The 17500-nt window shown below is 40.4% G+C and overlaps 1 protein-coding gene and 1 pseudogene across 1 annotated transcript in view; both read right to left on the bottom strand.

The window, feature by feature from the left end:
* LOC137984851 (uncharacterized) overlaps positions 1–16077 on the bottom strand; it is a 26947-nt gene extending 10870 nt beyond the window's left edge. Inside the window, exons 1-3 of the mRNA XM_068832164.1 lie at positions 15920–16077; positions 2097–2336; positions 1533–1679 (exon numbers count right to left, since the gene is read on the bottom strand). Coding sequence (XP_068688265.1) covers positions 1533–1679; positions 2097–2336; positions 15920–15974 — 442 coding nt within the window. The 5' untranslated portion in view covers positions 15975–16077. The remainder of the gene's footprint in view (positions 1–1532; positions 1680–2096; positions 2337–15919) is intronic.
* LOC137985424 (piggyBac transposable element-derived protein 4-like) lies at positions 4236–5338 on the bottom strand (annotated as a pseudogene).
* Positions 16078–17500: the final 1423 nt, after the last annotated feature.

Below are 17500 nucleotides of genomic sequence, written 5' to 3'. Positions count from 1 at the left end.
GCACTCATTGATGTGACATAACAAGTCACCATGGCAACAAAACAGCCCTGTACAAGCACCCTATATTTTGTCTTTGATCCCTTATATCTAAAAAAATAACTCGGTGACCCCCAATTTTTATTGCTGGAAAGTGATAAGTAGGAGCTGGAGCTGATTCATAGCCACCTCAACAATTAGAAAATTGGTGGCTCTAAATCCGTTCCAGAGACTTCTTTCACTCTTACAAAGAGTTTTATCTTAGCCTTTTAGATCAGTTAGGCGTCATCAAGTTCGTTTTTGAGATACAAGCGTTTAAAGACAAAATATAGGTTTTTTTTATAAGGATCGTTTGTTGACGTGGTAACATATTACGACACACAAATGGATCATCTTGCTAAGCAATTATTGTTGTTTCATTTGGTACCACAACATTTCCGTTACATGAAACAGTGTTGTAGAGTTAATCCTTTGAATAAAACATTCCCTCCACTCAAACTATTGAAACTCGTCTCAGCAACCTTACTTAAATGAAAGGGAGGGATACCAGAGGTTATCACTATCTAGGGTATCCGCTGGCAGCCGGATGTCATATACCATGTTCGTTTTCTCAGTATTGGACTGGAACTAGCTTGCCAGAGGCTAACTGCAGGAGGCTAATGCTCGGAGGCTAATGCGGGGGAATATATTAAAAGGTATTTGCTGATTTTGGCGAGAAAGAAAAACTGGACTACCCTGGAGAAAAACCCTTGGAGTCCAACCCGTTCTCGCCCTTGAATTCGAGATTATCCTGAATTTTTAATTTGCTTTGAATCCATTGCTATCGTGAATTTAAAAGACTGAAAGCTTGATATGGATTATGGGAATCCGAAATAGTCATATTTGTTTGAAGAGACTACCCAAATGTATGAACGTAGGACTCGAACCTGGGAATGTTGATTATTCCGTCACCTAAACACTCGACCACCACACTGCTAGCTACTCAGGGACAATATATTACTATATATCTATTTGATAATACTGTATTATCACTCGCCAACAAACAACATTAAACACTACAAAAGGTCCGTTTCCAAACTTCACGACAAAGCTGAACATTCTAAAATCAGAGCTTAGGCCTAATTACTCTTCAGTTGCGAAATTCTATGGTAGACTTAAATATAAATTTTTTTTTGAGAAAGGCGGTGGTGCCTTGATCATCAGTGGTAAAGCGCAAACAAGCGGTTCCTATAAAGTAGAAAGTCTGGGTTCAAATCAAATCCAGGGATATGATTTTTTATTTCCTTATTTCGTCTGCTACCACAAGTCCTGGGACACAGTGTTCAAAATTCGCGATAATAGTGAATTCAAAGCAAATTAACAGTTCAGGATAATCACGAGAACGTGTTGTGGAGCCAGATTGAGATCGACTGCATGGAGCTCAGTCCACATACAACTTCATCCATGGCCGAGGTCAGGGTTGAATCTGGGTTGCAGAGTTGGGAGACGCTAAGTCACCCAGTACTACCACAGTAATATCACTCCCCACAATACGTAATGATTAGGACATTTCTCACCTAATTCAAACACAAAGTTTGTCCACTGTTGTCCAACGCATTGTCTATCAAGACGACCACACTGCTGATAATCATCCGAGATGCAGGACGTTGATGGTGTGAAAGTGTTTACGTCATATGAACCTGGTGCATCGCTCCAACATTCGCCTGAAATAGTTTCATAATAATTAGCGACGATCGAAAGAGATTGAGGAGAATGTGAGATTTTGACTCGTCTGCTGTACATGCAAGAACTCGAGCTGACATTTCAACGTCGCACTTCGTCCTCCATCATTTTGGATACAGTTAGCATGGTAAGTCGAAAGGAAAATTAGCTTCGGTTTTTTAACAAGTGGACAGTGCAATCTACTGGACAAATCGATTTCTCAAAACTAATTTAGGTATCCACTTCACAATTAATTATCGAATAGAAAGCGTTGTCCAATTCACGAACAACTGCCTATGAGATTTATGTTCAGCAACACTAGCGAATAGGAAACTTTCTATATTTTTTAAAAATGTGCGCTTACATGCATATGAGAGTTGGTACGAAGGATTCAACTTCATATCCAACACAGTACATACCGTAGAACTGAAGGCCAAATATTTTCCATCCTTTTTCCATGACAGCTTTGGCACACCTACATGTAAACGCCGCCATGTAATTGTTCCAATCAAACCAATTAATTCTATGTCCGTTGAAAACGTTGCTCTTAGGATCCCTTTCGTTGATTATTTGCGTCTTCAACACACGGGCAGGATTATCGTGATAACAGCCTTTGGCTTTGTATGGGACATCACAGTTGCTGCACTGCCAGGATTCAGCTGAGAGTCAATGGGAAATTTTATGAGTCTTCTTAGGGCGTTTTTCGATTGAGCAAAATTAATATGAGATTCTTTTGGTTTCGCAGCTCAACGCGAAACGATTGGCGTGGAATGAAATCTCGCGCCACGTTCTTAGACAATCAACAGCAAAACTAATTATGATTGGCTCGCACGTGATTTCCCGCGCTTAGTGCCGTCTGCACATATTACACCTTTGCGTTGTGATTGGCTCGTTTCATTGTCTTCGTTTGTTGTGAATGGTTAAAGTAACGACCTTTGGTTTGCATGTCACTTCACTCAACTGAAAAGAGCTCCGAATGCACGGGTAGGCAACACGAAGTGTCCCTTTATATGTCTAAACCTTTGCTACTTATTTCCAACAATAAGTTAAGGGTAAAGGTCAGCATTATTTTTAGGTCAGGGTAAAATGCAGCAGTTTATCCTTACTTCAGGAGCAGTATTCGGGGATACTTTGTGACGTTAATTGCCTGTATTCCGAGAGGTGAGGAATGAAGAGCGAGGGGACACTTCGTGACGCTTATTGAAATCAGGGGGCATCTAATTAGGGCCATTTCTGGACATATTTCATAAAAAGTGACATATATAAAAGACAAAAAAAGGAAAGGTACTCTATCTTAATCTTGGAAAACGTGTGTATTAATCTTGTATTGTACGTGTGTATTAATCTTTGTATTTTTTCAGGAAGCCGTCGGCTTCCTGGGAGAATACACTCTAGAGAGTAAAGGAACTTCCGACGTTAAATAACGAGCACCTTTACCTTTACCTTTCAGTTGTGGGTTCAAACAGAACTAGACTGAAGTGAAGTAGACAGAGACAGCTTGAGGTCGGGTACGTGAAAAGAGCTTGCAAATGGGGGTAATGTTTCAATCATTTCTTACAATTACGAGTTTTAATAATTAGTTAAAAATTTGGGGTACTAAGTTATAAAAGAATGCCAAGCAAAACCATTACACAGAAACTTCATAAAACCATATATATTTATAAAGAGCATAAAATTTTTGTTTATGTAATATTTAAAAATTATGGGATATATGAAATCACATGACATCACGGAGTGCATAATTTGCATAATTCTGCAAATTTTCAAAAGATAATAAAAGTATGTAAAGAAGAGAAAAATTCCATTTTTGTCCATGATTTTGCAACAACTGATCTTTCACAAGTTAACATTCAAAAGAAAAAAGGCTGCAAAAGTGTCTTTCTAATTAAAACATTGCAAATCAGTACTTCAGTAACCCGCATGGTTGACTGACGAGAGAAACATTTTTATCAGTCTCCATCAACTAAATCCATACCATGTTCTATTTAATTAAAGACACATCAACAGTCTCTAACATGTTTAATTTTGCAGTGTTCTCCTTCTTGGACCCCTTTGAAAAGGCCTCCCTGCTCACTCTTTCAGTCATAATTTGAGACCATTGTAATGGTTGTCATCAAAGTAATAGTCCTGTTATGTATGGTGCCTTCGGAAGCAAGGTTCTGGCCGGCACATTCTAACTTCACAAACAGCACAGGTGTAGATGGTCTTCACTTCTTGAATGTGCACCTTACAAGTAGATCTGGTGTCATGACTTATGAGTTGATGGAAATGATCATGGTTGAGCCTAATGTGAGGGTTAGCGACAGGGATCTGACATAATCCTGTCTCTACTGAAGCATTTCCCTTCAACTAATGCCTTAATTTAAGCACTGACTTCCTGAACTCAAGACTGGAAATGCTGGTATGATCAGGGTATTTACAGTGCAAAATGTGTGCATTTGAAATACACACTTCGTAAAGTAAAAGAAAACCTTAAAATACCAGACCACTTCCCTCATGAGTCGGGCATATGAAACAGCCCTTTGGTCTGACAAATCAACACCACCCATGTAAGTATTTTATAGGTTAATTACACCTGGCCTCTGCAAAGTCCCTCTTTTCCCAAGTTCCATTAATTGACAGTTAAAGGAGTGCTGGACAACAGTTTGATCAGTTTTACTTGTGGGAGTGGTAGCCAAAACACTTACTGGTTTTCGGTCACGCCATGTCACGCATGTCACACTTCCTTTTTGCCTGAACAAACTCTCTCCCCTTTTGAGCTGTTTGACTTTCTTTTCTTTCAGACCACAAATTTGTTTTGGTAGGCCTGACCTGTTGGATCTAACTGTCCCACATGCTAGGGTTTTCCTTTCTTCAAGTTTCTCAAACAAAGTGACTGATGTGTAATAATTGTCCATGAAGACATTGTACCCCTTGTCTAGGTAAGTCACATACATTACAGCTTTTCTACCCAAGTCTCTCTGGACTCCATCACCTTCCTTACCAGGATAAATCTTGCTATTTAGCACATAACCACAACTAGATTCAGCAAGTGTAAATGCTAATGGATTCCAAATCTCCCGGCTTGATTGGAATGACCTGCCTAAAGTGCACTTTTTCCTTGAACTTCATCAAAGTTTCATCAATGGCAAGCTGTCTGTTAGGCTTATACACTTGCTGAAACATAGGTATTACTAAGTCCAGGAATGGCTGAAGCTTGCACAATTTATTTTAATCAGCTGAGTCAGCCCTGGGTGCCTGGTTGTTGCCTGCAAAATGCAAGTATCGCAAAATCTGGAGGAATCGATCCCTGGCCATTATGCTAGGGAAAAAATGAAGAGTTCAGAGCAGGATCTGCATGTGCTCCAATAAGAGCTAAGGTTTGGTTTGGTGACTAAACCCATGTTTAGATACAGGCTGACCTGACCCAAGCCTTCAATTCATATGTTGTGACCCGATACCAAACAGAACCTTCTTTGGGCCTCTTTTTTGTTCTGCATATGAATTAGTTTGTTCAACTAACAACTGCCATGCCTCTTAAGGGAAGAACAGCAAAAAGAAATCAAGGCGAGATCAAAGGTTTTTAGAATCAACTGTTATTCCAACCTCTTCTTAAAATTCCCTCCTCGTCCCTTCTATTGATTTCCTCAGACCAGTCATTTTTCTCCACAGCCTCATCCATTTCTTCATCTGTGTCGTGTTCATCAGAGTCTTCTTGGCTAGATCCTGACTCATATGCCTGGAATCCTTAGCCTATACCAGAGCTAGTTCAGCTGAATTTTGCTACCCTATACTATAGTAAACTCCCACCGATTTCCGTCTAAATTCTGATTCTAATAATATCCAGAGGTGTTTCATGATAGCCATTTATTGACACTGTTGAGGCTGAGTTATACGTAAACTTAAACTTTGCCGATTTGATTTTTTTATATTCTTGAGTGGAAATTTCTGGTTTCCTTAGTCTTGATAAAATCTTCAACCGACTGGTCAGTTTCATGAAAAATGATATCCTAGACCGAAAGGCTATGATTTATATACTATCCTAGAGTAAACTGCTTGAAAACCATACCCTTCACAGTGGCACATACCTATATAGTCCATACATGGCAGTACCCCCCCCCCCCCACTCCCCCCAGGTCAGTGAGTCAGTGCTCTGTTAAATGGGCCAGAGACAACTCGTCTTCATCAACAAAATTAATTTACGCAGCTTCGACGACTTATAGGGTCAGAATCTAGCGAAGCATCATTCCTAGCAGCCGCCATTTTTAATCAAATCACGTACACAACGTCTTAACAAAAAAACTCCTTTTAATTTCCTCAACATTTGGCCAAAATTCGACGAAATCTTTGATATTCTAGAAAAATACTCTGTGTAAGCCTACCCAAAACGGTTCATTAGTTTCCAGGCCCTAAAAAAGAACTTGGTGCTCGCCCTGGTGCTCCCATATAGAGTGGAACCTAGAACGGGATGAACCTAAAGGACTGGGCACAAATACTTCTCTTCGTTTAAACTGGACGAGTGATTCGATTTAGTTTTCTTTGTATCTCTAAATTTGTTTGGAGAAGATCGTGTGAAAATTGCGAAATACTCATCTCATGTAAGGGTATCTTCCAATCATTAAATTATTATTTGCTGCTCCTTTGTTCACCGGCATGAAATTGCGAAATACTCATCTCACTGTAAAACCATCTTTCTAGCTTTAATTTGTTACCCAGAGAAGATCCTGTGAAATTGGAAAATACTCATTTAAGCCTTATTGGGTAATAATATTTCACAATCTCTACAAAGCCTTTGTGCTTCATGTGGCAGTCAAATTGGAAACCGAAAGGAAAGGCCCACTTGTTCTAAGGCAGAAGCCGAAAAGATGGCGGTGAGTTTACTTTCCCTCTTCAATTCGATAATACGTTAGAAAGCCCGTTCTTTCTTCGTGTAATCTAACCTCGCGTATGCAGTGCGAGAGGTCAACGTCGAAAATAGGCTGTATTTATGTGTTAGTATTGATTTAACAGCAACCTGAATAGTCGTGGACTACAAATTTTTCCATCTGCGACAAGATTTGTTTGTTTGTTGTTGTTGTTTTTTTTCACTAATCCTTGAGCGTATTATTGTCAGACAGTCACACCTACCGGTAATTAAGTTCTCCCTAAAACTGCGATCAGGAAAATGAAACTACCCAAAAAATTAATAACTGGTTGCTTTCGTCAGGAGCGATTCAATTTATCACCTGAGTATAAAACAAGAAATTGCTCTGAGGAAATTTAAGCCCACATGAGTAGTTGGCGTCACCCAATACCCTACCCTGTGAGGCCTTAGTAAAATCAGGAACATTGAACATTCCGGGGCGTTCCGTTTATGCATAAACAGAAAGCGACTAAGGTGGGGTCGCTAAAGTTACATTTACCCAAAAGTGACTAAGATGCATGGGGTGTATAATTGGCTCTTTGCAAACGTAAACAGGCTCTATCATTGTAAAGAAATAACGTCATAAAATATACACGGTAAGCTAGTAACCGGGGGTGAAGATAATGATGGAATAACTTAACGGATATTCCTTTTGTTGGAATCATCCGTTGTTTCGTTATTAAGTCGGTAAGTCGTCCCATTTCTATTCTCCAACTAATTTCCAAAATCGCAGAGAAAGTCGTATATCATCAATTGCTTAGTTATTTAAACGCTAACAATCTCTTGTCGTCTTGTCAATCTGGCTTCCGGCGGAAACAGCTGTCACCTTTTTTGTCGGTGAAATCCGTAGAAATATGGATAATGGTTTTCATTGACCTGAAGAAGGCCTTCGACACGATAGACCACCATATCCTTCTAAACAAGCTACAGAGATATGGCATATGTAACGGGACCCTTCTTTGGTTTTCTAGCTATTTTCTTGGCCGTTCCCAACACGTAGAGGTCGACAAAGCTCTCTCTTCGCCCCTAGATATAGCTTCTGGCGTTCCTCAAGGGTCAATTTTGGGGCCCCTGATCTTTATAGTGTACATAAACGACATGCCCTCCTACATCTGGTTCTCAAAAGTTCTGGTTTTGCAGACGATACAGTGGTGTTTTTTTGCTGCTAAAACTGCTAATGAGTTAGAGGCAAGCCTCAACAATGATATCAACCGTATTTCTTCGAGGATGCAAGGAAATAAGCTTTTTCTGAGTATGAGCAAGACTGAATATGTAATTTATGGCTCACACCAACGGCTTAAGCGGGAGGGATAACATAAGCTTATCCTGCAATGGAGTCTTTTAAATATCTTGGCATCGTGATTGATCAGCACTTGAGTTTTAACAACCATATTGAACACGTGGTCAATAAGGTCTCGAGGAAATTGGGTGTTTTTAGGCTTTCGAGAATTTCTATTCCCATGGCTGCTGCTGAACGCCTTTACAAGACGATGATTTTACCTATTTTTGACTACTGTGATGTGGCCTGGCACGGGTGTGGTAAAGTTAACGCTGATGTACTCGAGAGTTTACAGCATAGAGCTGCGAACTTAATTTTTCCAAATTCCGGTCTCGATACTAAAGAGCTGAATGCCGCGTGACTTTGGGTCTAGTACCCTTGATTAATGGACGAAAACTTCATATTGCCTTGTTAACTAGAAAATGCCTTGATGGTTCAGTACCACTTTATCTGAATAATTATTTTAATTTAAATACTTCTGTATACACATTTACGACTTGACGCTGTAATGACATTCATTTTCCGAAAGTCAACCTTGAGGTCGCCAAGATATCTTTTTATTTTACAGGCGCGATAGAATTCAACGATCTTCCTCGCCGTATTAAATCAAAGGAATCCTTCATTGAATTCACAAGGGACACTAAAGACTTTTTCCTCAGTTAGATGATTTGGTGTACATGTACATCTCCTTTTATTGATATCGGCCATGTAACAGTTTTCTTAGAGTTTCTTACCTTTTAGACTTTTTCGTATTTTTACTTAAGTATTTTAATAACAGGACCCCCTTTGATACCAGTGCTCATTACACTGAAGGGTTTATCTGGTATAAATATTATCATTATTATTATTATTATTATTATTATTATTATTGTTTTCGCAGTTTATTGTGTAAAACGTTAATATGCATATTTACATACCTCATAGGGCGCGAAGCGTAGCCTATGGGGTTTATAAGAACTCAGTATTTGCATAACTGTAAACTAAAGAAGAGTACTGATATTACTATTATTATTACTATTATTATTATTATTATTATTATTATTATTATTATTATTGTTATTATTTAACATCATGTTCTGGCTGTAGTCATTGTCGTCTTTTCTTCTGATAGGCGAGTCATAACAAATGACCAAAGGCTAACAGGATTGTCTCTTCTTCACATTTCCAACACTTCCCTCAAAATCCTTGCAGTTCCCAACAAAGCAGTTTTTTTAATTACTCCAACATTGAATGGTATCCCTAGCTTTTCAATCCACCTATCAAATCCTTTGGTGACACTTCCAAGGGCTCCTATCACTACAGGTACGACTTCTACCATTTTGAGTTTCCACAATCTTCCGATCTCTCTCTTCAAGTCCTGGTATTTTTCCTCCTTTTCCCTTTCTTTTTCCCCTACTCTTACATCAGCTGGTACAGCAATATCGATGATTATCCCCTTTCGCTCTTTCTTGTTAATTACAATTATATCTGATCTTCTTGCCTCTATCACATTATCACACTGAACATTGATATCCCACAAAACTTTGACTTCTTCATTTTCTACTACACCTTCTGGGATATGCTCATACCACTTTGCCGTATGCTCCAACCCATTCTTCTTACAAAAATCCCAATGAACTTTCTTTGCTACATTGTCGTGTCGTCTCTTATATTGTTTCTCAGCCAATTTCTCACATCCACATACTAAGTGTTGCACGCTTTCACTTTTTTTTCCACATAATCTACACAGAGGGCTTTCACTGGTCTTATCTATGTAGTGCTTTACATAGTTTGTTCTGATGGCCTGTTACTGTGCGGCACATAACAATGCTTCTGTCCCAATCTTCAGATCACATTTGGATAACCATAATTATTATTATTATTATTATTATTATTATTGTTATTATTATTATTATTATTATTATTATTATTATTATTATTATTATTATTATTATTAGTATTAGTATTATTATTAGCTGTCAAAGAATTCACTTTCACGAGGCGATTCAAAGAAATAGCCCGAAATTGCCTCACATACATGCTAGATTATGTTGTAATGCAAAAGAGGAAAACTAACCGCGAAAAGGGCTATTGGCCACCCAATGTGTCCCAGGTTGGTCGTGAGGGTCCGTATTCGCGATGAGACCGGCTGGGTGGGTGTTGATGACAGGTAGCCTATCCCTTGGAAATACGCCTTGCATCAGAGGTGCTAACACAGGGTCAGAAAGACAGGCTTGCCATAGTTCTTGGGGTCGTATGCATAACGATGGAATTAAGAGCCTTGTGACAAATCGTAACCACGCGACGATAGCGATCAATTTCCAACTGATTCTGAAATTCGGCGTCCACAGTTCGTCTGAGTTCCAAATTTCAGGTACAGGTTCACGTTACCCGTTCAATGGGGTATCGGATGATCGGGATGTCCACTTCCTGCCGGTGTCAAATCAAAACGGAACAAACCGTAACCGTTTTCGCAATTCACTCTATCAATGTTTAGACCGTGCCCACAATTCATGTCTCAACTTCCTGAAAACAGCGTATTGTAACCATCGATCTTTTTTCCATCCGTCAGATCCAGCGCAGACTAAGGCATCTCTTCTCCAATCACAGTCAGCCGAGTGTCTTGCATGTTACAAGGATTTCTTGCAAGGTTCCCGTTGAAGGCATCGTTTAGCGCGAGCCCAAAAATGATGCACTGAGGAATGAAACCGTGGAATAGATCTATCTCAGTGTGATTTAAGACTCCTTGAGGGATAATCCTTGCCTGAGTGGAGGTTCTGGTTAAGGTACAGATGGCAGGTAGCGGTGCGCTCCCTTTGTGACCGTGCGTGATATGTACATGTTCTAGTTTCATACTGTCTGCAACACACACTGTGCGTGTGCGAAGCGTGCTAGACGTGATCTTTCGTTTGCAGTTGTTTGGAGTCTCCCCAGTCATATGAACAAAAGCGTCGTTGTTCACGTCCACTTTGACTTTGATCTCCAAACCGTCAAGCAACAACTTGTCAATATTAAACAATAAACAAAGGGGTACTCCGACCAACCCCACTTCTACGCCATTGTTAGTAAATGTGGCTCTTCTATTCACACCCTCATTACTTTCTGCTGTGTTATCCACAGCATCCATGTGTCCAGCAGTGTCTTTGTAATACAGAGCTTTGGTTAAGTACGATTCTTAGCCTGTTCCGTGAACTTCAATAAGGTCTTTATGTAAGCATTGTATGCTTGAGTGTCTGACTGTTCTGTCACCAGCGTTTCGTTGATCTAGATGGTAAACTATTTGATGATGGAATGAAGGGCGTTGTTGACCAGAGAGTAGTTCTTGCAATCCCCTGTGGGCTTACGACCAATCGAAGCTCTGTCGTATTATGTCAATGTAGTCACCCAACGGTTTGATGACAAACTCGATGGGATTAGCTCCCCTTTGAATCGGTTCACAATCGACCCATTTGCGCATGCTGCTGACAATCGACACATCTGTCACAGGTACATCAAACAACTGTAAACTTGGATTCGCACCAGGGGCTGGGCCGACTTCAAATAAATGTCACTCGATCGATTGTTTTGTCCCTTCGGTATACCGTGAATGACATCTTTGACCGTATGGTAAATGTCACTTGGTACAGGGAGGTTCAATTTCCAAGGTTCAGGGTCTGTCTCACAAAGCAAAGTGTGGGACAGCTGATTCTCACCTGCGTTTGCCAGTTGTAAGGGTAAATGATGCATGTCATGGCCACCTCCCAATCTTCACTTAGGTGTTGTTGACTTGGTAACTGCATCTTAAAAGCGGCCGCCTTGTTCTCGGGATACTGACTCAGTCTTGCATCATTTGTCAGAAGTGCTTTGAATCCAGTCACCGTCTGCTTCCTTTAAACGATACACTGGTATGTCGCGCGGAAATGTCTGAGTAACAGTGAAGGTTTCCTCTTTCCAGGATGGTGAGTAACCTGTTTCAAAGATGCGTTTATGCTTGCTGATCTTGACTTGATCTACCACTTCGAGTTTATACTTTGCTGGCATTTTTAACAGATTCCCATACAAATTGTTCCAGACCTCTGATGCTTTATTCTCGTTGACATCCGCCGGTTTCATTTTAATGCTACGGTGCACGCTTTGATTGTAATTCCCATTGACTAAATCGTCCAGTTGGTCCAAATAATGGTACGAGCTGCTGCTGGTGAACATACGCCACATCAGTTGCTCCAAAGTGCGGTTGAATCTTTCAACCACTTGGGCCTTGGTTTCGTTGTAGGTTACAAAATGATGTACATTCTCCGTTTTAAGGAAGGTTTGAAAAGTCTTGTTCTTAAATTCGGTTCCGGCATCTGTTTGCAACTTCGCAGGTTTACGACCTTCCTGGAAATGCTTTCAAAGGCCACCATTAACGAGGCACCTGTGTTTGATTTCAAGGGGGCCACCCACGCGTATTTAGAAAGGACATCGATACAGGTCAGTAGACAATTGTATCCTTGATTCCACCGACTCAAACGTTGTCAACCAAGTCAACCAAGTCCGCCTGCCATCGAATCTCTATCAAACACTGACAATCACTCGGTTACGACGAGAGTGCTTTCTTGCAGGTTTGTTTAGGTTATAGCCAGGTTGGTGCCGGAGAAAATTGATTACTTGCGTGCGTTTCACACCATAACGACGCGCCGCACGATACAGGTTGTCGACTCCCTCTAAAGCGGATGGTCGATCCACTTCATAATACAGTTTCTGTAATAATTGGTTCGTCTGATTTAGGGTCCTCGTTTTCTTCTTCTTCTTTTCATTTTCCTCTTCGTGATTGTCGGTGACATCTTTCAATTCGACGTGAACTTCGCTACTGCAACACGCAACTAAACATTGCATTCTCTGACATATGTCACTTAAAGAAACTGTGGGCGATGAGCTTCCACACACGCGGCTTGCAGCATTACCCACGGTGTTAAGCAAATGATTAGATCTTCCTCATTCATAGAGTTTTCATAATTTGCCAAAGCATCCACCAGAAAGAAGGATAATGTATCGAGTACGTGACACATAACACTTTGTGGAATGCATATTGTTCGGTAAATATAGCGTTGCATTGGTCCATGTAGTAATAAAAACTCAGCAAGCGACCGGGGTTCATTAGATGTAACTCTTTTAGAACATTTAACCATTGCTCGCGAGGTGTGCTGGGAAAGAAGTGTTCTGCAAAACAACTCCGAGCGCAAACCCAAACCATGGCAAAGTACATTCTATCCATGTTAACGAGTCTACTGAAAAACGAGCCCTGCACGTATTATTTTATAGCAGTTTTTTTGTGAATAATTCAATAAAGCTTAATTCACTCACTGACAGTGTAAACACTTAAGGCCTGTTCACATGGGTAGATGAGTTACCCCGCCTACCGGTAGTCAAAGAAAGCGAGCCTTGACATGCAATATTTATAGCCCTGGGGTGCTTGGGTGAGGTTTCCAAGTGCTTTGGGGGGATGTTCAAAAGATAAATTACCCCAGTTGGGCGGGGTACCCCACCTCACAGCATTCTCATAGAGAAAACTCACCCCACCTAAGCGGGTTACCCGGCCCGGCTGACCGGGCAACCCGCCTCGGTGAGGTACCTCACCTCTCATGTGAACACAATCAAGAAAAAAAGAGAAATTGTATGGATTGGTTACCCACCGAGGAGGAGTACCTCACCTACCTGGGGTCCCCACCTCCATGTGAACAGGCCCTTTGGCATGTTTGATTTATTTTCGCTCTAAAAGCATTGAAACAGTGCATGCACAATATTGCTTGACCGGTACACGTATAATCTTTGTTGTACATATGGTGCGTTTTCAAAAGAACTGTTTTTGGATTAAGGTCACGATGCGGCGTTTGCTCTCTAGAGAGATTCTCGAAAATATAACAAATTCTTATGGGCAGCGTTTTGCTTCGAAGCGGGCATACTATCCAAACAAATTATTATTTTAAGAACTATTTGTCATAATTATTTTACATTCCCTTACATGCTTTTTTTTTTAAAACATATCTTGTGGTTGATAGCAGAATAAATAAATAAATAAATAAATAAATAAATAAATAATAAATAACAAATAAATAATAACATTGTCAAGTAATGCATTTTAAATTATTAAGCTTCGATGACGGAAGAACAAGCGTTTATATTAACTTGTCATTAGAGTGTCTTTTAATAAAGCGTTGAAATGTATATTTTTGTTTGCTCACTGCATCAATGTTGTGAACCCATTTTGAAATACGACATGAAACCAACTAAATATTCCCGTTTCACAATACAACGGTCTCAAGCGATTCTCAAAATCCAAATTATGAAAACCTTGAACTAGATTTATTCCCGTCTCGTTTGAAAACAATCTTTAGAATGGTCCTTAGCGAAATTTAATTTAGAGCCATTGCTGCTTCCTTTCTTCAAGCGTTTTCTAATAGAACTTAAGTTAGCGCATGCTATGCTTGATTGATAAAACGAATCGAGCGTTGTGCAAATAAAATGGTAAACTTGTGTGAAGAAAGGATTATCGCTTTGGATGGAAAACAATAGCGCTACTATTACAGTCGCAAAAGCATCACCGGCTTTAAACATTGCAAAAAAGACAGAGCTCGTTTGGTTTGGAATATTCCGAACGTTTGTCCGCTAAAACTTTCATTTTGTCGTGTTTTCCATTGGTTTTCGATGAGGTCACCAGGTGTGATTGTGATTGGCTTTGTGTCCTTAGTAGTGTATTCGCTTCCGTGTCATCTCGCATTCACTGCTCAACTCCAAAGTGGGAAGGAGCTCTCTCTCGAAGCCAGCATATTCACTCACCACCAAAATGATATGCACACACAGTACTATTTTATCGTTACACACGCGCGCGCGTAATATATTTTCTCCGCCGAAATTTGCACGTGTTGTGGAGCTAGGGCTATGTTTAAACTTGCCCCTAATTTATGCACACCTTTTGCCTTCTCATCTCGTGTACATAATGACTTGGCATCTCACTAATTTGTGCGACAACATGGGATGCAAGTGTTGTTACACGTGTTAGGGTAAAGGTTACCTGACCTTGTGTCATGCCCCAACTTGCCTTAATTTATGCACGCCCCCTTCTTTTGTCTTTCTGATTGATGACGTAATTTGATGACTACCTGTCAAATCTGGTCTGAATGAGCCGATACAACTACTTACACCAGATGTTCGTGACAGTAGAGGAGTTAAAGACCAACTAATGGCTTTATTGATAAGAATTTAATAATGGTTTCTTTGTATATCATTTGTGACGCGGTAAAAAACTTGAATTGTATCCTATTCTTGTGATAATTTCAGACCGTCTCATTTAAATTCTTTTAGTCAAAGTTGGTCATGGTAGAATATGGGTTTCAGTGCGTTCCCATTTGATACCTCATTCCTAGGATTATGGCAGGGAAACTCAGTGTCATCTAAACCTAATGAAATAGCAAAGCTTGCAATAGCCTTCTATAGCATTCAATTTAATCACTAACAAGAAGATCGATCGGTCCGCCTTGATACAAATTCAATTCATGCGCGTGTCCTTGTCACTTACTCACTAACTCATTTGCCAGGGGAACAAAAGGTTTATGAAAAGACCATCCCTTAAATTTTGTATTAAACAAACCCAATTCTCTACTTTAATTAACTGAAATTGATCGGACGAAAAGGAAGTGCGATTCAACGGTAACCAAGTAGCAAAGTACACCTTTTGGCTTCAAATACCTGTCTTGTTAGTTTTCATTAAACTCTTCAGTACTCTCAAAGAGTAAAGCAAGGTTATGTATCTAAATATTCAAGTCTTGCTTAGCTACCGTTTGTTGTTTTCGCTGTTTTTTCTTCGATATGATGAAGTAATTATATCCGTACAATCCCGAGCTAAGGGTCGATGGGATTGGGGAATTTCTTTACGAGCCTACGGAGTACGTGAACAAGTTCTCTGTTCAGTCTATCGTTCTTACTGAACAAGACAATAACGTCTAATTTCAGATATCATTGCAAAGGCTGAATTTTCTCCTCAGTTATTCAAAAACCCTGAGCTTTGATGTGGCTCCAGTTTCAACCCACAACCGTCGGTATTCTTGGAATAAAAATCATTTGTTACGCGAACAATATTATCATACCTTGGTAACATAACTGGCAGCAAAGGAGAAGTAGGCCAATATAGCGGGCCGCCATGTTAACGCTGCCAAAGGGCGCAACGAGGGTTTCTTGAAAAAGGCTGAAAATTGCAGCGATTGGAGACTTTCAAGCGCAAGTGCAACGCAAGCCCGAGCAAGCGAATGTGGTTCGTGCATGCATTACCATGGGAAATTAATTGCTGTACGAAGTAAAGCAAATAATTGCTTTCTGCACGCTACGATTGGAATGTTATTTATTGTCCTTTGCATTGTCAAGTCATTTGCATTTGGTATATATCGGTTAGCATATTCAATGGACCATTTCCGAGTTGATGTTTGTCTCGGTTTCGAAGTGAGTCTTGGTGCTCAACTATTGTAAGGGAAATGAATTTGATTTGCATAAGAATACGCAACTCATTTCCATTTGAATGGTTGTGCACCAGGACTTGCTTTGAAAATGAGGCATGCAGCAACTCGGAAATGGGCTATTCGTTTCACTTCGGTCTGTACTGCGAACGACTTCAGTCCAGTAGACATCATGCCTGCGGATGATGATTCTTTCAGAAGCAAGCCAGCCTTAGCCGAAGCTTCGCGGAGTGCTGTGAAGGCTTTGGTCGACGAATCAATTGCCAATTTGTCCGACAACTTAACCGAGGTAATTGAGAGCCGTTTGGGTGCTTTTGCCACAAAGTTTTCAGCACAAAACAGTTCTACCGTGACTAACGCAGTTAAGAAGGCTCGTTTTGACCGGTACATCTGCAAGAGAAAGGGCAATCAGCAGCAGTTAGATCACGTTCACGATGTCTTGGAGACGTTTGATGATGCCACCGACACGCTCAAGGCCGGTGCTCATGAACGAGTGAAACGATCCTTGGAAGAAGGTACGAAGCTAGTCTCTAAACGTATCAAGGCCATTAAGTTAGCTGACAAGAGCGAATTCGGTTGGCTGACGGTCAACGAGTACCTATCGGACGAGTTGGCGTCCGATTCAGATGATGAGAAACGAATGTATCGCTCGGAGAAGAGGGCGGAGAGGAAGGTGAATGAAAAGCTGAAACAGAAGCGAAGCAGACTGCAACGCAGGGCCTCCTCATCGTACCGAACCACGTCGTCTTACAGTTCCAGGAAAGAGAGAAGTGATGATCGTTTCGAGCCACGCCCTAGACGCTTGGGACCTTGTTTTAAGTTAAGTATACCACTTTTGTCACTTCTTTCACTAGCTTTGTTCTTTTACTTCGGGTATGGTCGTTCGTACGCACGCAGACCGTGTCCAGTATGCTCCATGTATTCTGTTGTGCCTTGTGCTATTTGGTCGTAATATGCCTAGTATAGTGCAGAATGGGAAACTATTTGCGGTACGCAGTAAAGCAAATAATTGCTTTCTGCACGTTACGATTGGAATGTTATTTATTGTCCTTTGCATTGTCAAGTTACTTGCAAGTCATTTGCATTTAGTATATATAGGTTAGCATATTCAATTCGTTTCACTTCGGTCTGTACTGCGAACGACTTCAGTCCAGTAGACTAATTTTATAGTGCTCTCAGCCGCTTTTGGAGTAGAAATGTATTTTAATTTTGTTTATT

The sequence above is a fragment of the Montipora foliosa genome, chromosome 14 (assembly GCF_036669935.1).
Source record: "Montipora foliosa isolate CH-2021 chromosome 14, ASM3666993v2, whole genome shotgun sequence".
Lineage (NCBI taxonomy): Eukaryota > Metazoa > Cnidaria > Anthozoa > Scleractinia > Acroporidae > Montipora > Montipora foliosa.
The sequence above is the reverse complement of the archived record's forward strand: the minus strand, read 5'-3'. Positions and strand labels throughout refer to the sequence as shown.